General features: G+C 62.9%; 1 protein-coding gene across 1 annotated transcript in view; it reads right to left on the bottom strand.

The window, feature by feature from the left end:
* Positions 1-333: 333 nt before the first annotated feature.
* The window catches only part of BAHCC1 (BAH domain and coiled-coil containing 1), a 56,894-nt gene continuing 33,547 nt past the window's right edge, over positions 334-23,680 (bottom strand). The window contains exons 4-28 of the mRNA XM_081576210.1: positions 21,414-23,162; positions 21,007-21,115; positions 20,495-20,703; positions 20,207-20,365; positions 19,746-19,960; positions 19,237-19,570; positions 17,316-18,147; positions 15,747-15,763; positions 13,093-13,292; positions 12,812-12,948; positions 12,083-12,193; positions 9,806-9,926; positions 8,676-8,971; positions 7,753-7,931; positions 7,352-7,653; positions 7,033-7,140; positions 6,802-6,946; positions 6,599-6,713; positions 6,425-6,500; positions 6,192-6,300; positions 5,324-5,443; positions 4,976-5,152; positions 3,707-4,878; positions 3,337-3,573; positions 334-2,718 (exon numbers count right to left, since the gene is read on the bottom strand). Coding sequence (XP_081432336.1) covers positions 2,512-2,718; positions 3,337-3,573; positions 3,707-4,878; positions 4,976-5,152; positions 5,324-5,443; positions 6,192-6,300; positions 6,425-6,500; positions 6,599-6,713; positions 6,802-6,946; positions 7,033-7,140; positions 7,352-7,653; positions 7,753-7,931; positions 8,676-8,971; positions 9,806-9,926; positions 12,083-12,193; positions 12,812-12,948; positions 13,093-13,292; positions 15,747-15,763; positions 17,316-18,147; positions 19,237-19,570; positions 19,746-19,960; positions 20,207-20,365; positions 20,495-20,703; positions 21,007-21,115; positions 21,414-23,162 — 7,436 coding nt within the window. The 3' untranslated portion in view covers positions 334-2,511. The remainder of the gene's footprint in view (positions 2,719-3,336; positions 3,574-3,706; positions 4,879-4,975; positions 5,153-5,323; positions 5,444-6,191; positions 6,301-6,424; positions 6,501-6,598; positions 6,714-6,801; positions 6,947-7,032; positions 7,141-7,351; positions 7,654-7,752; positions 7,932-8,675; positions 8,972-9,805; positions 9,927-12,082; positions 12,194-12,811; positions 12,949-13,092; positions 13,293-15,746; positions 15,764-17,315; positions 18,148-19,236; positions 19,571-19,745; positions 19,961-20,206; positions 20,366-20,494; positions 20,704-21,006; positions 21,116-21,413; positions 23,163-23,680) is intronic.

Below are 23,680 nucleotides of genomic sequence, written 5' to 3'. Positions count from 1 at the left end.
CTTCCCCTCCTCTCTTTCAGGGGTGCCCAGCCTGGCCACACGGACTGGTTCAGGCTGGACATCTGACCCACCTTGGGAGAGATCTATCAAGAGAGGGACCCTTGTCTCAAGGGTCTCAAAGCCAAGGCCACTCCAAAGCCATTTTGGTTGCATGTGCCTCTCAAAGGCCCAGCCCCCCCAGTTCTGGCTCTGCTAGGCTGCTGCAGGGTAGGCCCTGCCCAGTCGCCCCAGTCCCTTGTCTGCTGAGACCCCAGCCTCTGGGGCCTCCAGGGAGTCCCCTTGGAACACACATATTGGACACTGGGATGCAGTTAGGATTCTGGACCACTGAAAACCTGTACAATAGTTTATATATTTATTCTTAAGCAAGTTATCAATAAAAAATTTAATACTAAAATGCCTTTACATAGAGTTTGCTGTTCATAAAACCTTTGCATTTTTTGTTTGTTTGTTTTTAGTGTTTACATTGAAAAAAAAAATCAACCATCCTCTTAGTTTACACATTTACATGAGTCGTGCTTTTGCCAGGTTTAACCATTGTGGGGGGCCCCGCTGTCTGTGCACACACGGACAGAGGGGATGGGAAGAGAAAAGCAAAGGACAGAAGTCCACAGACGAGGGAGGATAACCAACGGGAGGGCCAAGAAAAGACTGCCTGTTTTGTTCGTTCCTGCCTTGCGGACTGGGGTTGGAAGTAGCCTTGGGTTCTAGTTTCCACGGCTGGGCCTTCCCCACATGCGCCTTGGCAACTGGCCGTGTCCTCTCCACGGCATCTTTCCACTTCCCCAGCTGCCAGCAGGACCTCGGCCGCCGTCTCCAGGACGACCACCAGGAATGAAATATTGCACTCGAGCCGAGACAAAGGGGAGAGTTGGGGTGGAAGAGGAAAGCGGGGGTGCAGGGGGACCCTTCCTTGTCCCTGTACTTTCCTTGGAGCCGCCAGGAGCAGGGGAGGGGCCTTCCAGGTGGGTGGGGTGATTTCCTGGTTGGAAAGAAAAAGGGGCCCAGGCACCCGCCGACTTATTTTCCAGGTACCTGGTGTGGGTCTATGGGTCACACAAGAGCCCGTGCTAAGGAGCAGTGGCTAACTTGGGGGGCTTTCCTGGAGCTCTCAGTGAGGCCAGGGGACCCTTAGTGTGACATGGGAGCACGGAGCCCTCAGTGCGTTTTTCTGGGGGGAGGGAAGGGCTGTTGGGTCACGGGCCTGGCTTGCCCTGCCTGTCCCTCTTGGCCACAGGAGAAGTGAAGGGGTGACGTATTCTCCGGGGTTACTGGGGTGGTGCTGAGGGTCTGGGACACCCATGCGGCACAACAGTAGTTATGGTGCTGGGCAGAGCAGTGCTCCCGGTAACCGAGGCTGGGGTGTGGGCAGGAGGAACCCTGCTCTGGGCCCCAAGCACTAGCCTGCCAGGCCATCCGCCCTGCCAAGTGGCTGCAGAAAAGGCCTCCAAACCTCCACGTGAGCTGGGGAGGGCCAGTTCCTTTCCTGCTCAGAGTGGAGGCTGGGCAAGCTGGTCATTGAAACGGAAATCGGAAATAACTTGGAATATTCAGGAAATCAAATCAAAACATCATCCTTTCATATTGATAGTTGAAAACATTTGTTCATTTTTGCTTTGTTTTAAACAGAGGTAAGATACATATGGCTGCAGTCACACTCTTGGGTTGGGGAGCCTGCTCCTGGCGTTGCTTCTACCCCGAGGGACCCTCATCATCAACTCCCCCCAATACTTTTTTCCCAGGAGATGAATTAAAAGGAAATAAACTCAAGTGTGACTTCCATCTTAGACAGTCCCCCCAAGAGGTCAGCAGGTATAATCTAGGGTTCTGTCTGATCCCTCTTGTGGCCTCTGGCCCCTCGGACCACGCCCCAGTTGCCTCTGTTCTCACAGACGCCCCAGTTGGAACTCAGCTAGGCTGAGGAAAACAGTGCATTTTCAAAGAAAACCCCCCAGAACAAAATCTCTACACACACACATACACAGACACACGCACACACTCACCCACACACACCCTGTCACGCGTGTGGGAAAAAAAAAAATCCTTTTCCACTTTTTTTCCATAAAACTTCCCCGCAAGGAATACAATATTTACATAGAGAAATAAATAGACAACACACCTGATTTCTGCTTTCCCTGGTGGGAGACAGTCGGAGGTACTAGGGAAAATATGGCTTGGATTCTAATCTCTCGTGAACTGCCGATGCGGGAAAACAGAGAGGGCCGGCGGGTCCCAGTTAGGGGCACAGCTGACCCTCCGCAGCAGACGGATGGGACTGGGTTCGGACACCTAAAAGCTCTCTCGCTTTCCAGGGAAAATAATAATAATAATAAAAAAAAGCCTGGATCTTGCCTTGGTGGGTTTGCATATTTGCTCAGACTCGCCCCTCCGAGGTGTGGGCCACCCTCCTACTCAGAGGCGTGGGGCTGCGTCCTCTTGTCCTCACGTGCCCGTGGCTCACACGCCGGGCACCGCTGGGCGGGTGGGTCACCTGCGGCCGTCCGTGCAGAGTCAGCACAGGATGGGCACGCCGTCGGCCGTCACCAGGCGCCCCGTGGTGGGGTCATAGGTGCCCGCCAGGTAGTAGAGGTCCCGTCGGTCCTGGTACTTGCGGCTCCGTGTCATCTGCTCGTACTGCTCGCGCCCTACGACCTGGCACTTGTGGGAGATGGTCTGCACGTCGTTCTCGTCCTCATGGCAGGACTGGTACAGCGCGTTCTGCCGGGGAGCAGGGTGAGGAGCGCCCGGGGTCAGGTCTGGCCTGGGACAGCACACCCCACCCGACCCCAGGACCCTCAGTTCTGGGTAAAATTTTAACCATGCAGTGTGGGAGCCGGCACCTGGAGCCCCGGCGGGTGGGCAGGGTTGGAGAAACACTTGTTTCTGCACCATCTGCAAACACGGTTCTCAGGGAAGACAGGAGAGTGTGCTGGGGGCGTTTAGGGTCTTAGGTTGATTTGGGCAGGCAGGGACCAGAGGGTCTGCTGTAAGCGGGGCGCTGCTGAGGGCGGGACCTGCTTGTTGCTACGTGCTGCCATGGGTCACAGCCCCCCACGAGGTGAAACTGTCACCCACTCCACTAGGAGTCATAGAAGCAGTCGGGGAGGGATCCAGGTGGCCTGGCTCTGGGGCCTGAGCCCTCAGCCATGTTACCCTCTGTGGGGCCCATGTGACCCTTGGCACCTTGAGGTGTGGGGACAGGGTGGGGGGATGTTCATAGATGTTCATTCCCCTTCTTCTGACTGCTGGTGCTAGTTGCTAAGATACCTCTTCCCAGGCCCTCCACTCTGAGCCTGCCCAGACCCCTGGGACCCCAACCCCACCAGGTGACCCCACCTTCCCGTCGCTCTGCCGCTTCCCCAGTTTGGTCTCCTCCGGATGGTAGAACCACTTGACCTTCACCACCATGTTGCTGCCCCATGACTCCCACATGCTCTCGATGCGGCCGATGTAGGGCAGGTTGGGCCGCCCAGCCGACAGGAAGACTGCGCAGTCCCCGATGCGAAGCGTCTCCTTGCCCCGGACAATGGCCTTGTAGAACAGCTTCCTGGCCTTCCCCTTCATGCCACGCCTCTGCAGGAGACAGCCAGGGGCAGAGGGTGGGCAGGGGACACAGAATGGAATGAGAGAGACAGACAGAGTGTGCAGGAGAGACAGATGGCGTGTCTTGTGTGGAAGGGCACTTGCACGGGCCAGGCCCACCTACCTGTGTGGGGTTCCCCGACCACTTCCAGAGCTGCCGGGCGGGCAGGAAGGCTGAGATCTTTGGCCGGTTTTCCACGGAGGGCAGCCGCTGCCTCCGGGACAGCTCTTTGGCTTTGGAGAAGCTCAGGGCCTCCTTGCGCTTGAGCCGGGGTCTGCTGCCGCTGGGGCCCGCGCCCGCTCCCCCACCGGCCACGGCAGCCCTGGACAGGAAGCAGCGCTGGGCATGCGGGTGCGGGCTGCCCCCCTTGGAGCGCAGGGCCTCGGGTTGGGCCAGGAGGGCGGGCACTGGGTGGGAGAGGCATGTCTGCAGCAGCAGGGCGGGGTCCTCCTCATCTGAACTGTAGGAAGAGCCCTCGTCGTCCGAGGAGCAGAGGCTGGAGGTGGACAGGGAGCCCGAGGAGGAGGAGGTGGACGAACCCGAGGACGAGGAGGACACGGACAGGCGGGCGAGGAAGCGGGAGGGCATGCCGGGTGCCAGGCCAGGCCCGTCCTCCTCCTCATCCGAGTAGGAGCTGTGGCAGTCGCTGTCACAGGGCAGCGGGTACTCAGTCTGGCCCGCGAACTTGCGCAGTGCCAGCCCCATGGGCAGCGGGTGGACGGGTGCCCGCCCCTTCCTGTCCTTGCCCACGAGGGCTGGGTGCCCGTAGCTGGGGCTGGGCAGGGGCCTCCCCGGCCTAGGCCCCGAGTCTTTGTCACCAGCGTGCAGCGCCTTGCAGTTCTTGCTCTTGGGAGAGGTCACGCCCTCGTGGTCCAGCTTGACGAGGAACTCGCCGCCCGCCCGCCGCCGCCCGCCCTTCTCAGCCTCGGCCTTCTTGGCCCGCAGCAGCTTGTGGGCCCCCCCGGGCAGGCCGGGCCCAGCCCCGCCGATGAAGGGTGCGTAGGAGCTGGCCAGGCTGCTGAAGGAGTCGGCGCGGAAGCCATTGCCGAACACGGGTGGCGCCACGCTGTGCATGGGGAACAGGGCCTCGCGGGCCCGCAGCTTCTTGGCGCTGCCGTTAAGCTGGAAGAGGTTCTGCAGCACGCCCGGCCCCTTGCTGCCTGCTGTGGCCACTGCCTTCCGCTTGGTCTGCGCCACCGCCGACCAGCTCAGCAGCGGGCTGCCCCGGCGGCCCAAGAAGTGGTCTGAGGCCCCTGCAGAGGGCTTGGCACCGGATGTCAGGAGCTCTGCTTTGCCTGGGGAGAGGCCAGGTAGAGTCAGAGAAACCACCCGCCCACCCTTCCTTTCCCCTCCACTCCTGAGGGAGTTCCCCACCCGAGGTCCTATGAGTACCAGCTTTGTCTTTGCCTGTGGATTTCTTCCCGGAGGTCTTTGAGGCTTCGGACCCGTCATGAGCCTTAGGAGACAGGCTGGGAGCGGTGGCCTCACTGGGCGGGGGCGCCTCACAGGAAGATTTCTTGGTCCTCCGGCAGCTGCTGGACACCAGCAGGGCTGGCGAGGGCTCTGTGCCTGCAGGGTGGACCAATGGCCTCAGTGCTGTGCCGCTGGGGTGACCTCTTCCCCGTGAGCCTCCTCTTGGGAGACCAGGGAGACTGGACCCAGGAGAATCCCACTCGAACTCCAGCTGTATGGGCTGACCCAGGAAGGAAGGACGCCACCCTGGAGGGCCCGGGGGCTCACACTGGATCTTGAAGTCCGGAGGCAGCAGCCTGATGTTGGAGACAGCGATGTGGCCAGTGTCCCCATCGTCAAACTCCACCACCACGGAGTCCAGGTCCTCTTCCTCATCACTGGAGGCGCCTGGCGATAGGGCCCACCTAAGCACACCGCCCTCTGCTCCAGGCCCAAGAGGCTCTCCCAGGTGGCCAGGTGGCCGGGATAGTAGAATAATGGGATGGGCTCCGGAGCGCCTGACAAATGATGCTGGGACATTCTGCTCCCTGATCACATTTGACCTTGGAGCTGCTATGGCAGCCGGGAGTAGCCCGCCTCCCCTCCACCTCCTGAAGTGCCGCCAGAGAGGCAATATTACCGCCATCCATCACTAGCATTCCAGGGCACACACGCAGGGATGCAGGGCCCCCGACCTCCCCCTGTGCACAGGCTCACAGATGTAGACACATGCCTGGCTGAGGCCTGCCACCCGACTTGCCCACCCGTCTGACTCCAGGGTTCCCACATCCTGTGCCAGGGGAGGGGGGAGCGGAAGGATTCACCCCAGGAGAGCTGGTGCCCAGGTGACCAGTTCATAACCCTCAGGTCCGAGGCTCTGGGGCCCCTCTCTGCTAGGCCTTCTGGTCAGCCAGAAGCTCCACCTTGTCCCCACCCAGGCAGCCCCTCGCCTTTTCCTATTGACCAAGGAGCTGAGGTTATCGTCTGCCCTATCTGATCCGCTTCGGCCTGGGAAGCAGGGCTGGTAGGAAGTCTTCCTTGAGAGACAGGGTCCCCTCCCTGGCACCCTAGGGGTCGTGGAGGGACTTTCGGTCTGTAGCTTTGCCTGAGGGGAGGGGTTGACAGGCCTCGCTGGGGGTCCCCGTGTGGCACTCACCTCGTACCACGTTGCCTGGGTACAGGCAGCGGGACTTCTGGCTCCAGTAGGCACAGACCCTCGTGCCGGGTGGGAGGTACCGGCTGGACTGTGGTCGGACATCCAGAACCTGCGGGAACAGTGGTTCGGCAGCCGTGAGCGGGCGGGGCTGGCCGAGGGGTGTCCAGGAGGGGCTGGGTGCCACCAGGCCCACCTCCCTGGGGTGGTGAGCCTAGTGGGAGCTGTCCCCTCACCGCCTCCTGCAGCAGCTGCTCCAGCGAGTAGATCCTTTGCCGGTTGCCTCTCTCGCCCTCGATGACGATGCTGTAGCTGAGGGGTGGGGGGAGGGTGCATGGCAAGAAGAGCATGAGACAGGCCTGCAGACCCCCCTGCCCACAGCCCTCCCTGCACACACGCTGGGCCCTCACATGTCAGGGGGTTGCAGGGTCCTGACGCTGCCCGCATACAGCAGACTGTCCTCCTTGGGGATGAGCACAGGCAGCCCGTCCTGCAGGTCCTCCTTGTGAATGGTGCATGAGCGCGCTACGGAGAGCAGGGCGTCAGTGCCCGGTCCCCCACCTGCCCACCACCGCCCCTCCCCATCGCTCCACGCCCCCTCCTGGCCACTCACCCAGGGCAGCACTCTGCTCGGCGCTCAGGGGGCCACTGGCCTCCTCCTCCTCCTCGTCCTCTGAGAGGCAGCTGCTGTCCTCAAACTCAAAGTCGTCCTCCACTGCAAAGCTCTCCAGCAGCCGACTCACTGCCCGGCCCTTGCCCTGGAGGCCAGAGAGGTCAGCTCTCTTGGGATGGGTAAGGGGTGGGGAGGGTCAGGGCCAGCCGGGGTCAGGGGTGGGGATGCTACCTGTTTGCCGACGGCCTTGGTTTTCACCTTGCCCGCCTTCCGGCCCCTCCCCAGGATGGCCTTGGCATTGCGGGGCGACAGGGCGATGGAGAGGGCCCCGTTCTTCCGCTGTCAGAGGAGAGGGGTGAGGTGAGGGTGGCACAAACCTCCTTGCCCCTGGTGTGCCCATGGAGTGATGCAGACAGACCCTGAGTATGAGTCCCAGGGTGTGACTTGGTGTAGCAAGTAGAGAAGAGTGGGGTGAGGGTCCCCGAAAGCTTTCTGCATCCAGCACCCCCCCTGCTGAGCCCAGGACCCCGGGGCGCCTGCCGGCCCTCACCCGCAGCCCCGGCTGGAGCACCGTGCTCTTGCGCGTGGCTCTCTTGAGGCGCTCGTTGGCCAGCCTGCTGCCTTCCTCGTGGCAGGCGAAGGCTCGGGCGGGGCCGCAGAGAGCGTCCCTGCCGGGCGCGGCCCCTGGCTCTGCCCGCAGGCTGCCCTTGGCCTTGGCCTTGGCCTTCTTCTTGCCGGGCCCACCTGGGGGCCTGCGCCCTGGGGCCCGCTCCAGCTTGCTGCCCACCTTGGTCTTCACCGTCCTCCGCTTGACCTTGACCTCACTCTCGGGGCTGGACATGCGGCAGGCCCCTGGGGAGGGAGAGAGGGCAGGTGTCACAGGAGCCCCAGCTGCCTTCTGGGGCCCCTACTGACCCGGCCTGCCCCAGCCCACCCCCGCCCGCTGGGTACCTAGCAAGCTCTGCCGCTCCTTCTTCTTCTTGGCCTTCTGGTTGGCCTCCATCTTGACCACGGAGGAGGGTGAGGGCCCCAGCACAGCCATGCAGGCCCCAGCGTGTAGCAGCAGCCCGGGCTCCTTGGGGGGTTCTTCTGTCTCCAGCAGACCATCACAGTTTTCACTGTCCGAGTCACTGTCTGTGGGGAGGGGGATGGTTCAGGTAACTTGGTGTCAGAGCAGCGCCATTTTGGGGTGCAGCTAGGGGAGTGGATGATTCACGTGTGCGGATGTGTCGGGGGCCGAGTAGAGTCCGTCACTGTCGTAATGGGGGCTGCTCTGGGGGCAGACACCTGGGCCAGGTGTCCAGGTGAGGATGTTTGGACCAGAAAGGAGAAGGGGCGGCCTCTCTGACCTCCCTCTCTCTGTGTCAATCTCCCTTTCTTACACCCTGGACAGTGGGGTGCCCACCTTGCAGGGCTGAGGGTCCCCATCCCTGGGGGCAGCCCCTTTCCCTCCCTGTCCTCCTGCCAGATGCCCTCTGGCTTCCTGCTTCCTCTTCCTTCCCTTTGTTCTTTCCCAGGCGGGACCTGGAGGAGGGGGCAGGGCCTGGCAGAGCGGAAGGATCTATTTTTCCAGGCCCCTGTCTCTGGACATGTGTGTCTGCTGGGGGCCAGATAACCTCTCCAGGTCACCCGGCCGGACACGGCGGGAAGGCCGGCTGGAGCAGGCAGAAGAACTATTTTTAACCCCTTTCCAGGATGCATCCAGCTGTCTGCTTCCTCCCTGTGGCCCCCTGTGTGGGGGTGGGACACAGAGAATCCATCCTACCAGCAAGAGGGTCTCCCTGGGTCCGGCACACTCCAAGAGCCTCTGAGCACTCCCTCCCTCAGCCCCTAGTGAGCGTGGAGGTCCTGGTCGCGATGCTCGGACCAAGAACTTGCCTGCCTCATGTGCTGCGGCTGCCGCCGGCTGGACTGGGAACTTAGCTGCCTCCCGGCTGCCAATACCGCCATCGGGCTGTGGGTGCCGGGCCGCCCCAGACGCCTTGGCATTCTTGGCTCGTGACAGCTTCTTCCGGATGCGACCCCCTGGGGTGGCCTCCTTCCGCCGGAAGGGGCTGAGGCCAGTGGGCAGCCCCTTGCTCTTGACCTTCGGCTTCAGCTGGGCCACCTTGTGGGCCACAGCAGATGCCAGGTCGCCCTGACTGCTGCTCTTCTTGCACCGAACCTTCTCCTGTGAACAGGCAGGTGGAGGCTGCAGTCACTGGGGCCCCGACCCTGAGCCACGGCCCTGCGACCTCCGGCCTCCCTTCTACCAGTGGTAGGTAGGCTTGGGAGGTGGCAAGTCACTGGCCTTGGCCTCCAAAATAACCAAGAGGGCTCTGGCCCCCCGGGCACAGGGCCCACCCAGCGGAGCCTAAACTTGTGCCTGTCTGTCCCCCATTTCACAGCCTCCCCAGGCGCCCAACCTACTCAGGTTTGGGGAGGGAGGCCAAGGACCCAAGTGTCTGTACTGTCCTGGAGAGAGGGACCAGCCTTCTGATAGAGGAGGGACAAGCAAAGTGACAACAGACTCAGACCCACCTCTCGCCTGTCCCTCCCAGGACCCTAGAATAGGAGTGGGTTAGGATGTACCCACTGCACTGAGAAGGAATGGGGGGCCTGGCACCTGGGGGGAGCCCGTCCCAAGGGAGGAATAGCTGTCCTTGGCCCACCCACTGCACCAGGTATGCACCAGGTATGCATCGTCTACCTGTGACCAGGGCAGTGCGTCCTGTGACCCACGACACCTATGTGCTCCTTTCCTCCCGCTGCAGTGAGCAGAGGAGGGGGTGTCATGGAGCACAACCAGCTCCTCTCATACCTGCAGCTTCAGGGGCCCGCCTCTGTGTGAGGCATACGAAGCTCGCTGGGCCTTGTCTGGTCACCTGAGTAAGGGGACCCCAGATGGGTGGTGGCGCGGGGCGGGGCGAGATGGCAATGTTCAGCCTGGGGCTGGTCTTCCGCCTGCCCCGTCCTGTCTGACATCCTGCACCCGGCCCAAGGGGAAGGCTAAGCGGAGACTCACTGCCGATGCGGGTTGCAGGCCCACGTAGGTGCCCTTCTCCAGCCGGCCTCGCTTCTTCGAAGGCTCATCGTCGCCGCCCCGCAGCTCAGCACACAGCAGGCTCAGGCTAGACCGCACTGCCCTGGGAGCACGGGGGCAGAGGTCACACCTGGGCACCCGGGTCTTGTGCCTGTGACAGGCCCTGCGGTGGCAGCCGGGGTGGGGCGTGCGGTGTAGCTCTAAGGCTGCAGACCCACTTCCTCCTGTGAGACCCCTGCCTCTTTCCTGGCCAAGGCTATGTCCTTGGGCCAGGCTCCTCCAAGCACCCAGAACTGCTGCGGGGGAGGGTGTTGGGGTGCCAAGCCAGTGCTGAGCCCCTGGGGCACCTGCTACCTAGCTGGCCCCCTCTGCCTGCTGCTCAGGGGCCACGACCCTGCAGCCAGCTGGGCCACTGTGTGACCTGGGCCATGGCCTCAGTCTTTCTACCTGGAAAGTGGGAGTGCTTTTCATTGTGCCTCTCTGCAAGGCGGGGGTGGGATCATGCCGGTCCCAGGCCTGGCCCTTAGTGAGTCCAAAGACCAGCAGCTATCGCAATTAGGAAAAAAGAGGGAATGAGGCGAGTCTGCTGAGAATGGGGTACACTTGAAGCATCTCTGCCACGTTCAGGAAAAGGATAGGGGGGCAGTGGCCAGAGAAACTCGTGCCCAGGCTCTGCCTCCCAGCCCCCCGGGACCCCCACTGCTGGGCTCAGACCCCTCAGAACTTTTTCCCCTGCCTTCAACTTCTGGTCTCAAAGGAGGGACTCTGAATCCCCCCAAACCCGGCTCCCGGGCCCTGGGAGCCGCTGACTCTGAGCCTGGTTCCCTGTGTCCCACAGGTGTGAGGCTGCGAGCTCCGCTCTGTCCTTGGCCAAACAGGGGCTGAGGGCTTGCGCTCTCCCTCACCCACAGAGCATTAAGGAAAATGAGTCCCAGATGGAGACCGAGGGCCCTGACCCGGCCCTGGCCTCGTGTGGCCAGGAGTCAACTTTTACCTTCCTGCCCGGAGAGGTCAGCCAGGAAGCCGGCCCGCGGCCACGCGTGGCCCCGGGCGTTGGCCCTCCCACTTCCTGCCTGGGCCCAACTGTCGGCAGCTACTGCAGGGTAGGGGCCCAGAAGAGGGATGGAAAGTGGAGAGGAGCCTGAGATGGGGAGAGGTGGGAGGGAACCCCAGTCCTTAGGAAGGGAGGGCCCTGGCTTTGGTTTCCTTCCCCCTCCAACCGGGGCCTGCTTTCTCAGGTCAGTGGGGAAAGTGGCCAGATGTAAGCACCAGGACTGGGCTTCCAGGCTCGGGCTGGCGCTTGGTGCCAGGTGAGTCTGAGACAAGTGTGGGGCAGCCTCAACAAGAGGATCCCTGACAGGGCCCCCTGCCAGGCCCTGGCCTTAGCCAGCAGCCCCCACAGTTCTGGCTAGTCCTCAAAGGGAGCCCCCTGGAGCCCCCTCCCGGTGACACCTGGGCGGGGTGGAGGGACAGCCCCCCGGGAGGCTCCCCCCAGCCATATGGTGCGTCCCCTCCCCTGCCCGCAGCCGAGGCGAATTCCCCTCCCTGTAACCTTCTCCGCGTTTGCTAATGTTTTGTGACATAAAGCCCTGAGATTAATTTTTTGCCTCTGTCTTAATTGAAGGAACCATTTAGTGCCGATTTAACTATTATTACCAAATCATCAGGATTGATGCAGTGCGCACACGCCGCGCCAATCGTGTTTGGAGGAACTCGAGGATTTATGCAAATGGGCCTGCCGGGAGAGGCAATTTGTAGCCGAGAAGGACAATTATACCAGGCCCGGGAGTGCGCCAACGACTGCGCCGGGCGGGTAATGGATAATAACCGCGTGCCGGCAGCCGTGCGCAGCACCGCAGCGTGACCAACGACTCTATACGGTGCAGATAAAGAGGCTTTTACGCAACGCCGCCTCGCACTCGTGGGACCGGGCGGGGGCTGGGGCTGGGGCCGCGCAGGGGGTATGCCACCGCCCCGGCCATGGCCAGGTGCGTGGGGCTGGTGTGGCCGCGCGCCAGGCCCAGGGGGTGGGGCTTGTCTGCACTGAGCTCAGGGCTCCGGACACCACCATGCTCACCACCACGGCTGGCCTGGGGTTCTGGGTCTTCGGGAGTAGCTTTGAGGGGGGCTCTTGCGGCCCTGGGAGCCAGAGAGGAGCCCAACCCCACTGGCCAGGCCTCTAGGGCACCTGGGCCAGCCCAGCCTCATCGAGTAACCTCAGCCCTAGGCACCCAAGGGCCCCCTGCACCCAGGACTCACTTGACTTTCCTGCTGTCGCTGGGGCGCAGGGCAGGCAGCAAACTGGAGTATTTGCGCTTTCGTGGCCGGCCAGGCCCTCGCCTGGCAGGGCTCCTTGAGCTCTCGTCTCTCCTGGGGGCCGCAGGAAGGGTGGTCAGAGGTTGATGCCCTTCCTGGCTCCCTGACAAGTGTCCAGCAGAGGTCACTGCCCTTGGGGGATATGGTGGGAGCCAGCTGTCCCAAGACGGCCTGGGGAGCCTGGCCGCCCCGTGGAGGGCATGGCTGAGCCAGGGTCCCCACTGCCCCCATCATCCCTGCTTCCCAGTTCCAGCCATCCTGTACACACCAGTCAGGTGAGCTGCCACCACTGCTATGGCAACTTTGGGGTTCCCTCTGCCCCCCAAGCCCCAATCCTGCCCTGGACCTCTTTCTGACAGCACTACCCTCATTTTGCCTCACTACCCAAGGACCAGCCTCTGTCCTGCACCAGCCTCTGCTGTGGGCTTCTTCCACCCCACACCATACTGCACCTTGGTTTCTCTGCTGGGTGACTGCCTCAAGGTTCCACTGCCTCTGGGGACCTTCCCAGGCCCCCCTTCCGGCCCCCACTCAGCCCAGCACACACAGGTTGACCCCTGCCCATAAGGCGGTGGCCCTGGGCTGGGCCGTGCCCACCTCTGCCCTGAGCTGGGGGCGTCTCCACAAGCCACACTCCTGCCCTCCCCACCCCACTGCCAGCCTGGGCCATACTCATGGTCGTGCCTGCGCTGCAGCCGGGCCAGCTCCCGTTGCTTCTCCTTGTAGCGCCTCTGCAGCTCTGCCAGCTGCACACGCATCTCCACCTCCTGCGTGTCCAACCGATCGATGGCAGCCTTCAGTGGGCACACCTAGTGGGGAGGGGCACAAGGGCTTGTGAGCCCAGCTAGGGAACCATGATGGGGTGGGCGGGTGGCCAGCCTGGGCCCTCGAGGCCCTGCCCACCGTCATGGCAGTGGGCAATGGGGATGACCAAGGGCCCCCCCACCACTCACAGGCTTGGTCTTGGGGGTCCAGGTGTCCTTGCGTCGCAGGATCTGCATGCGGGGGGTGAGCGTGGGAGCCCTGCAGGGGTCAGCAGTGGGGGGCTGGGCCGAAGGGGTGGGGCTGTCCAGGTTAGCGGCTTCGACCAGAGACCAGGCTGAGGCCAGAGTGGCCAGGCGCTGGAGGTTGAAAGCCAGCACATCCTCCTCCTCTGCAGGGGACATGAGGGTCAGTGTGATGACAGCAGGCCACACACTGTCCCTCAAAGAGTCTCTTGACACCAGCCTGCATCTTAACACAGCCCAGACTACCCCTTATCCCCACCCTGCAGCATGCTCCCACCCCGTACCACCACCTTGCCCATAGGCTGCCCGGCTCCCTGAGACATGCAGGCCAAGGACGAGGGTCAGGCAGCCGGGAACAACGAGACGGGTCCTGGGTCAGACACCCAGCCCTCGCCTCAGCTCTGGGTGTGGGAGATGTCACCCTTGGCTACCGTGGGCCAGGCCAGTTGGAATGGCACAAGTCCTCAGGACAGTGACCAAACGATTTCATTAAGGCATGGGGCTCATTATGCTTCTAACAACAACTGCCTTGCATTTTTGCTCTCTTCCAGATTCATGAAAACAGGAGTGTCACAGCCCTGGTGGGTAGGGAGGGACGGCCCAGTGAGGGGTCAGAGCCTGGCCAGCGGAGGGCAGTGTCCATTCATGAGACAGGCCTAGAGTGAAGACTTGGGGCTGAATACAACCATGGGGAGGGGGTGGTGGCAGAGACGGGGGTGGGGTGGGGTGGGGTGGGGATAGGGCACATGCAGGTGGGCAGATCCGATGAGCTACAGCTGGGGAGGGACCGGCCAGGATGAGCCCTGTGGGGTCAGATAGTGTCCCTAGGGCTGGAGGTGTATAGTGGGTAGTCATGACATCTAGAACACATAGCCAGTTCTGCCTCCCAAGAAGACCTGAGAGCAGCAACACCCCAGCGCCAATGAGCACACCTACACCCTGAACTTGGCTTCTAATATCCTCTAAGGAAAGGCATCAGCCTTCTTGGGGACACTGCCCCAAGAAAATGGGGAAAGGTTTGGGGTGAGCTGAGAGCTTCGGGGTGAGCTGGGAACACAGGAAGTGCTCAGAGAATGATCCGGCGGAAGGCGCCAAACCTGAGACAATTCAATCACCAGATTAAATGGTGACAGTGACACATTATAATAGATTGAAGTGAATAAATATCCACAAGTTACACTGATATAAATAAATTAATGAGTGAATCCAATGTTTGAAGAGGAACAAGATATCACATCATTTCAAAGACACTTCCCACAGGATACTGAGTAACTACAACAGAGGATGTGCCCGGTCACAGCCTTGATGGAGCCATCAGGGTGACCCACTCTCAGTAATGGGACAAAGCACAGGTGGACACCGGAAGGTCAACCCTCTGGATACAGTGCTGGGTCAAGGCCAGAGGTGGGGTGTTGGGTCAAAGGTGCCCTGGGAAGACAGGGGAGGGGCTGCAGGGGCTTTCTTCTCCCACCTCAAGCTGGGGCACTGATATCTGCAAATTCCATTTCAGCCAGAAGTTCCACAGGGTCTCCCTGTCCCTTGAGGTCACTGTAACTGCTAGGAAGCCTCCCTGTTCCTCCCTGCCCCTCACTTACTCCTCAGGCTAAGCCTGCTAAGATGGCAAAGTCTTGCAGGTGAGCTCTGAGGGGGCGGGAATGGGGGGCTCAAGGAGATGGCAGGGGTGCTGGTGGTGCTGGGCTCTTCTCTGGGCTCCAAACGAGACCCTGCCTTGCTCTCTGGTTCAGAGGGCGGCAGGGGCAGACAACAACAATCCTACCCCCCAAGCCTCCAGGTCTATACCCCCTGTCCCAGGAGGGATGTGCGGCTGGGCTCTCCAGGCAGGTTGAGGCTCCACAGGTACAAAAGAGGCCCAAGATTTGGGTTTCCTCCCAACCGGCCAGGCCAGTAAAGGCTCTCAGGGCCAGGAGCAGGTGGGAGGAGGGAGTGTAGCAGATCAAAAGGGGGTCTGGGATCCAGACTCAGCTCATCATGTAAACCGGGTGGGTCACTCAGGAAAGAAGGGGTAACCATACTCTGGGACAGGGCCTGGGCTTCACAAAATCCCAGGGTAGATGGGAAGCGCAGTGGGCACCATGGCCCCTGCTGGCCGCTCCAAGTGCAGAGTGGGGCATTCTGGGTGCCTCGGGGATGGGCCCCTGCAGTCAGGCCTCACCATCCACGGTCAGGCAAGTGAATGGCCAGAGGTGTCCAACTTCCTCCCAACCTCAGGGCTCTGTCTGGGGCCTAAGTCCCTGCCCCGGCTGGAATGGAGGTCTGCGGGCTGGGCAGCCTGCCCACTGAGCTCCCTGGACTTGAGCCCATATGGGGGATAAGCCAGGGTCCTGGGCCAAGTCCTACTGGTGGGGGCAGTGAGGGCTCTGGACGCCCACACCGGTGAGAGTGGAGCTGGTTCCAGCGTGGGAGCAAACAGCCTGGGGCCCGGCTATGGAGCTGGGGGCCACGTCACTTTTCTCAACCTGGTTACTGCCTCATTCCCACTTCTCAGGGGTCCCCATCTGGCCTTTCAGCAGCTCTCCCCGGCCTGGGATGTACTTCAGGGGGATGTACTCAAGGAAGAGAGGGCAGGAGGCCCTGATGACCCTCTGGGATCTTTTTCCTCCCTCTCCGCTCCGCATCCTGGCCTGTTCCCAAGAGGTTCTTCTCCTGTCTTCTCCTTCTGTGAGTCCTGCCTTTTGCTCTGAAAACAAGCTGATTTCCTAATTAATTTCAGGCAAGGCAGTCACTGAGCTTGTAGGGAATAGCTCCAGAGCTGAGAGGCTGCGCAGACTGGCCAATTAACTAGGACAGTGGGAAGGGGCGGGCTTGGGAGCGGCAGAAGGGGAGGGTGAAGACACGAGGGCTCTAAGAAGGGAGGGTGGGGGGCTTGGGAGAAACAAGAGGGGAGAGTGGGGGCTTGCAGGTTCCAGAAGGGGAGGATCGGGTGGAGACCCAGCAGTGGCAGCAGGGCCTGGCCTGGCCTGGCAGCTGCAACGCCCACAATGGGACACACGTGGTCTACACGTGAGCATCCATTCAATGAATGGGCACAGGTCCAGCAGGCATTCACAGGCACCGACCGGGTGGCCACACACATGGTGCTTGGCATCGGCTCAGTGCACCCTCTCTCCAGCCACATTCACAAGGTGACTTGGGCAGCAGAGCCCCTGCCCAGGGCTGCCCCACCTCACCCTTCCAGGGGTCATGATCGGCAAGGGCTCACCGGCTCACTCTCCTCACCAGCACAGTGGTGGCCCCTCTGGTCAGACAGCAGAGGAGTGACACAGAGGCCTTCGGGGAAATTAACAAGAACTTTCGCTTATCTCCACGCAGCACAAGAGGTGCTGGCGGCTGGCTCTGGGCTGTGAGAGCTTCATATGGTGAGAAAAGGGGCAGGCCAGCTGAGGACGTTGTTGGGTTCTTTCTATAAATATCGACTGGGTATAGTGCCTGGCTGGGGGTGCTTCCCCTTGCCCCCCTGGAGTTCCAGCTGGGAGAGCCTGGGTGGAGTCCCTGGGGGGTACCTAAGGGCTAGAGAGGCCTAAGCGGAGGCCTGGCCCTTGGGTGGGATGCAGGGAGCCCAGGGGCAACGTGCCCAGCAGGTCAGCTCCGGGGGCCCGGTGAGGCTTAGGGGGCCTCACCTCACCAGGGCCCCTCCTCCCAGAGCCTGGGAGGCGAGGGTCACCGTGTCTTTAGCTGGACCCCATGCAGGTATCCGATTCGGGAGCTGCAGAACCCAAGGTGGTGATAACTTGCAGAGAGAGAGCCATCTCTCCTCCTCCTTCCTGGCTGTGAGGTCATCGTTTAGTGACCTGCCCCCCCACAACCTGTGGGCCTTGGCATTCTTGTGCGTAAAATGGGGACAACCTTGAGCACACCCCCCCCGCCCCCCAGGGCATCGTGAGAATCCTCAGCAATGGGAATGCTGCCCAGAGGTCTTCCTGACACCACCATCGAGGGTACAGTCCTGGCCCTGAGGCCCTGCCCCCATGGCCCAACCTGCAGCTGAGGCTGGAGGTGATGCTGGAGGTGTGGGTGCACCTGCCTGGTTTCCTGACCCGGGGCCACACTGTGGGGACAACTGAGTGGGGCTCAAGGTTGACCCTGAGCCTGTGCCTGAGGGTCCAGCTCCCAGGGCTCTGGAGGGATGGGGCTCACCTTGCAGGGCTGGCTCAGTCCTCTGCTGCTGGATCTCCAGATCGGCCAGCTCGCTGAGCAGGGCAATTCCATGAATCCCTGAGCTACGGGGCAGGGGAGCTGTGCTGGGTGGCCCAGGGACAGCGGGGGGCGGAGGGTCCAGTGGGCCGACGCTGGGTAGGTCCCCCAGGTTGATGGTGGCTGCCACCAGAGCGTCCAGCCCAGGCAGGTCCCTGGGCAGCTGGCTGTTGTCAGGAGTCGAACCCCAGTTCTGCTCCTCTTCCTCCTCTTCTAGCTCGGCCTCCTCGAACTCGGCCACCTCCTCCGCCTCTGCTTCTGTAGGGGCTTGCTGTTTGTCCGTATCGGCCTGATCCAGGGCGCCCAGGCTCCTCGCCGGCTGCTCCACGGCCTGGGGACTGGCCCCCAATGAGGGCCCCAGCTCTGCCTCCTCGCGCCCCTCCTCTGTGGTCCTTGCCTCTTGGGCCCCTCCTCCCTGAGTAGAATCAGCCTGGCCAGAGGCCTCAGGGCCCCCTCCCTCGAGGAGAGCCCCGCATCGCAGTTCTCGCAGCCCCTCCAGAGGGCTGGGGTCTGCTGCCTTCCCCGGAGGTCCCCGCTCGGCAGGGTGGGGGGTGGCGGCAAGGTCCTGGGTGGCCTCCCTGGTCCCTGAGGGCAGCCCAGGCTCCTCCAGTTTCTGGGGGCTGCGGAGGCAGAGCTCCCCGGGCGGGAACGTCCTGGCCAGCTCAGGCTGGGACCCCAGGGGGGCGGTTTGCATAGTTTCGGGGTCCGAGAGGTCAGATGAGTGCACGCTGCGGGGCAGGGAGAAGCCCGAGCTGGCCGCCGCGGTGCACGTGTATCCAGGAGGCAGGTCTGCAAGAGAGGAGCGCGGTCAGGAGAGCAGCTGGGGACGAGGGTGGCCTCTAACGCCCCAGCTCCACCTGCGGGGAAGGTCCCCAGCCAACCCTCTGCCTGTGAAACGTGCCAGGCAGGAATGGAGACATGGTGTGTTGAAAGGGGCAGAAGAAGAGCACCGGGGGCAGGAGGGGCAATTTCCCAGGCTCTCCTCCTTGATCAGCACGGTTGTGAGCTTCCCAGCTCCTGCCACAGCCTTGGCGGGGTGGGGAGGGTCCCTGGGGGGTCCCTGGAGGCCACCTCTGGCATGTGTGGTGTGGCTAACCAGAAAAGGGGGGATTTTAAAACAAGATACTTGAATCAGGGTTTTCCCTGAACCAGAACGAGCTGGCAGCCTGTTGGAGGCATTACGCCCCATTAACTACAATAAAAAAAAAAAAGAAAGCAAAAAAATCTAAAACACACACACACACACACACACACACAAACAACCTCGGCTGGCTCAGCCTCCTTATTGTGGAACTGAGACGGGTTTTATGTTCGCCACACGGGCTTCCACTGTAAACTCTTAGCCTAATTCAGAGAGAATCAAATAGCTGTGGGGAGTTGGCGGGCAGCGGGCGGGAGGGTGGTTGCAGCGGCCGGGCTGGGCCTGGACCCTTCACCGCAGGCTGCTGCTCCTTGCCTCGGGCCCAAGCTGTGGCATTTTGGGCCCCCACAGTGAGAATGAGCTCCGTGTTGCCCAGCTTCGTGGCTGCTGCCCCGTGGTCCTGCCACCATCCCTGGCAGGCCAGGCACTTTCTCATTCTCGAGGCTCCAGCGCCGGCTGGCTGGGCCTGATCTCACCCTGCCCCATCTGCCAGGGGCAGGGTCCCTGAGTGCTTTCCCTATGGGTCCCTCAGAAGGACATGGAGAGGGAGGAAGGGAAAGAGCAGGGGGACAGGCCACCTTGTCCCAGGCCCCATCAGGGGTACTGGGAAGGTGAGGACAGCCCTGCAGGGGCCAAGCCAGGTAGCCTGGTCCCCACTGAGCTCAGCCCACCAGGCAGGTGACAGGCCTGAGTGGAGGCGGGGCAGGCCAAGGCCAGCCCAGTGCACCCGCTCTCACCTGGTTCCAACGTGTTGAGGTCGGCTCTGGGCCGCTGGCCCTCCCCACTCTTGTCTTCGGCACTGGGCAGCTTGGAGCCTGGCCCGGGGCTGCCGGTGGGGCAGACGGATAAAGTGCATGGGGCGCCAGGATGTGGTGGTGGTGTAGGGCAGCTGGCGGGGGGTGGCTTCGGGGCGGGAGAGTGGCAGCAGGGTGACAGCTTGGCAGGGCCTGTGGTGGCGGGTGAGGGGGTGCCCTTGGCCGTGGGGGTTAAGGCAACTGGCTTGTGGGTGGACTTCAAGGCCTTCTCCTGGGCAGGCTCCTCCAGCTCCAGGTGGTGGTCCTCAGGCTTCTGCTGTTGGGGTGGGGCAGAGTCAGTCCAGCCGGGGCCCCCAAAGCTCAAGGCATTGTGGTGCAGGGCAGGGGCGGGGGGAGTGGGCAATGGGGACTCCTGGACCCAGCCAGGTTGAAGCACAGAGGGAGCCAGTGGTGGCCTGGGTCCCGGCTAGGCATGGCCGGAGGGTGGGTACCTGGAATTGGCTGGCCCGCTGCAGCTCCAGGGCCTGAGTGGCCCGCTGCTGCTGCTGCTGTTGCTGTTGTTGCTGCTGCAGGGCATAGAGCTCCTGTTGCCGCAGGAACTGGGACCTCGAGTAGACGGGGAGCTGGCCCGGGTGCTGCATGTGGGAGGTGGGGCCCCGGCCCCCGTACATGGGGGGCCACAGCGAAGCCTGGTCCATGACATCAGCTGTGGGCAGGGCCAGAAGAGCAGTCAGTTCCGGTGGAGACAGGATGACTGGGCCGCATCCCAGCCACCAAGCGGGCCTCCTCCGGCCCTCGCCTCTCGCTTATCCGCCTCACACCTGTCTCTCGGGCCTGGCTGGGTGCCTGCCTCACTGCCCGTTCCCCAGCGCCCAAGGGGGCTGCTCCCTTCCTCAGCCCCGCTTCTGATCACCCCCCATCATGCAAATAGCCTGGCCTGAGAGGCCCTTACCAAGCGCATGGGGGGCCGTGTGGGGTGTGGGCTCAGAGGGCAGGATGACTAGTTGTGTGGGGGCGTCCTGGGAGAGGGGGAAGACGGGGGGCATGGAGCCGGGCACGGATGCAGGGAAGCCGGGGGGCAGATTCTGGTGCAGGGCAGGGTGCCCAAGGCCTGTGGAGACACGGCACTGAGGTCAGACAGAGCAGAGCAGGAAACAGGGCCCCGGGCCGGCACTGACCACCACACCCCACCAGGATTCTTGTCCTGCCCCGTGCCCCTACCTGCCCTCAGAGCACTAACCGTAGGAATGTCCTCCCATCCATAAGGAGGGGCTGCGGGTGCGGGGCAGCCAGGGAGGGTGGGCAGGGTGGGGATGGGGGGCCGGGTCCCCGCCCAGCTGGCCGCTCTGCAGGGAGGATCCCCCGGTGATCATGAGATGGGGGGCCAGGTCTCCGGGGCAGCTGCCTGATGGGTGGATCCGGGCGAACTCCACGAGGTCCTTGTTGTCCCTGTCCATCATGGGGGTGGGTGAGGGCTCCGCACGGCTGCCAGCCACCCCCAGCCCAGCTCTTCCACCCCACCCCGTGGGGTCACGCTCAGCACCAGCACTGGTCCCCTAGCAGAGGGGAAGTTAGCAGAACTCCCTCCAAAGTGGGCAGAAACCCCAGCAAAGCCTGGGGGTGGGTGCACAGCTGTGCCCAGAGACAGGCCACAAAACCTGACATTGTGGCCACTTAATCCCATGTGGCACCACTGGGCACACCCAGGGGCGTGGTCCAGTCCCCAGCCCAAAAGTGCAGCTTGGTTCTTACTGGAGCAGCAGTTCACGGCCAGCGAGCCCCAGGCGGTCCTCACACAGGCGGGCCCTCTCCTCCTCGGCCTCCAGGTCCAGTGGGTGGGTGGAGCGGGGCCCACCGCCAGCTGCACGTGTGGGAGATGGCAGAAGGGCTGAGGGTTGGGTCAGCTAGGGAGCCACAGCTAAAGCAAGCAGAAACCCCACTTCGAGCCGGGGGACGGATGAACTGAGGGGGTCTCCTGCCCTGTGAGCATCACGGGAAAGGCGCAGGGCAGGTCAGCTCAGCTCCGGGAAAAACTGCAGATGTGGGGAGGTGATGGGCGCGAAAACCTGGGGTCCAGCCCTGGGAGCCCTGGGTGAGTGGACTAGGGCAGGTCAGTGACACCCCCACCCCCTGCCTCCCTCTCCGTGGAGGGTCTGTACCTTTGAAGGCGGGGGCTGCCCGGCCCTGCCGCCCTGTGTTGGCACTGTAGGCCGACTCCGACCGGCTCACCGTGTCCTTCTGCCTGGCCAAGGCCACCGCAATGCCCACGGGCGGCTGCCGCACCTCCCCATCACTGTGGGTGGCATCATGCTCCCGGCTTCGGGCACAGTCGGGCCTTTCCACCTCGCCCAGGGCCTGGCCCACACCCTTGGAGGCCGGGAACTTCCCGTCCTGCTGGGCACAGCTGGCCTTCAGGCCCCCCAGGCCCACAAAGGGCGCCTTCTGGCCGACGACCAGCGCTTGGTTGCTGTACTTGAGCAGGTTCTTCATGGCCGAGACCTCGTCGGGCGGGGCAGGCAGGTCCTGCGGCAGGAGGGCGGCCTGCTGCAGGGTGCCACCAAAGGGGTCCAGATAGGCGCCTGCCTTGCGCTCCTCGCCAATGGCCATGGTGGCCCCCTGGCCTGACTGGACATTCCATGGGGGTGGGGGCGGCCCGCCATAGCCCAGAGATGCCAGCTCCAGAGACTTGCGCTTGGCCTCGGCCCCGCTGCCCCCCGGTTCTACCTCAGGGGCCACCAAGTGCTGCTGATGCCGGATGCGAGCCACTTTCTGGGCCCCGGGGGCACCCACAGGAGTCTCCTTGCTGGCAGCCTTGTCTAAAGTGCAGCAGGCCTGGGTGACCTTCCCACCCAGTGGGTCCTGGTGACTAGGCCGGGCACAGTCTTGTGAGGGGGTGGGCAACTCAAAGTAGCCGCTTTTGTCCAGACCTGCTTTGGGGAGCCCGGGGAAGGGGGCCTCAGGGCCGGCGCTGTCCAGGTACTCCAGGCCCTTCAGCCGGGGGTTGAGGGCTGCCTCGAAGCTCCCAGACCGCCGCTCGCCCTTGCCTTCGGCCTTCAAGTGGGCATAGGAGACCCCGTAAGGCGCAGCATGGTCAGGCGCGGCAGCCGACTCTAGGTGCCGGTCTTTGCCCTCACCCACCACGGCACAGGCCTCGGCCGCCTGGAAGGGGCGGCTTTTGTCGGCCAGGTGTCCCACGGAAGGCACGAAGGTGGGCCCGCTGGCCTTCAGGTCCCGGGGGACTTTGTCCTGCAAGGGGCAGAGCCCATCCGGGCCCCCATGCAGCTGCAGGCAGGGGAAGGGGCCAGCTGCGGCCGTGCTGAGGGGAGGGGGAGGCCCCGCGGGCAGGCCAGACGGCACTGTGTAGGACACGGCATGGTGCAGCATCTGCCTCCGCTCCAGGCACTCGCTGAAGGCTGGCCCAGGCTCTGTGGGGCCCGCCGCCTCCTTGGCGCAGCGTCCAGAGGCCGGCACGCCCACACCTGGCCGCCCCAGCACGGCCCCCGTGCAGCTGGCCAGCGCGGACCGGCCCAGCTCGCCGTCGAGCACCTTGGTGTTGAGAAGGCAGGAGGCCAGGTGCTTGGGGCGGCCTTCGCAGGCCCCCCGGGCCATGCTGCTCTCCTTGCAGTGAGAGTCCCCTGACACAGGCAGCACCAGCTTGTGCCGCCCCCGGCCGACGTCCTCCTCCGCCGCCGGCCGCTCCTTGCCCTCAGCCGCCTTGCCGGCTTTCTCTTTGCCCATGAGGAAGCGGTCGAACTCCTTCGTGCCCTTCTGCAGGTGGCTGGCCTCGCCCCGGTCGCGGCTGCAGGAGCCGATGGGGTGGCCAGGGGCGGCACGGGCCACACTGGGGAAGTTGTGGTTAGCGGGCAGGAGCGTGGGCTGGGGGGGCAGGTTGCGCAGGTAGAAGTTATCTGCGTGCCGAGAGAGCTGAGGTCAACAGGAAGCCCGAGGCAGGAGCTAGAGGGCTCAGTGCCCCCAAGACACTGCTCCAGGTGCCTCCCCACCATCACCGGCTGACCCTGACCCATTGGTACTTTCCAAGGGAGGTTTATAACTGTAGAAAACATATTAACATAAGTATCACCACTTTAACCATTTTTAAGTGTGCCATTCGATGGCTACTATGTTCATGGTATGCAACCTTCATCCCTGTCCATTTCTGGAATTTTTCATCGTCCCAATCTGGAGCTCTCTGTCCTCATTCAATACCAACTCCCCATGCCCCAGAGGTTCTGACTTATGTTCACCCTAGGAGATGAGCGCTGAAAAAAGCACAGCTCCCATGCCCAGCCGTACCCTGCGGATTAGTGGAGGGAGGGCGGGAGTGGGCGGCAGTGTGTCCTCACCAGACTCAGGGGGGTGAAGTCTGGGGCTGCAGGCATCTCCCCCAACCCCACACGATGCTGGCGGAGTGCAAACTGATCAGGTC

The sequence above is a fragment of the Giraffa tippelskirchi genome, chromosome 3 (genome assembly GCF_054371585.1).
Source record: "Giraffa tippelskirchi isolate mGirTip1 chromosome 3, T2T-mGirTip1v1.2.pri, whole genome shotgun sequence".
NCBI lineage: Eukaryota > Metazoa > Chordata > Mammalia > Artiodactyla > Giraffidae > Giraffa > Giraffa tippelskirchi.
Note: the sequence above shows the minus strand (reverse complement) of the source record. Positions and strands in the feature narration are given on the sequence as shown.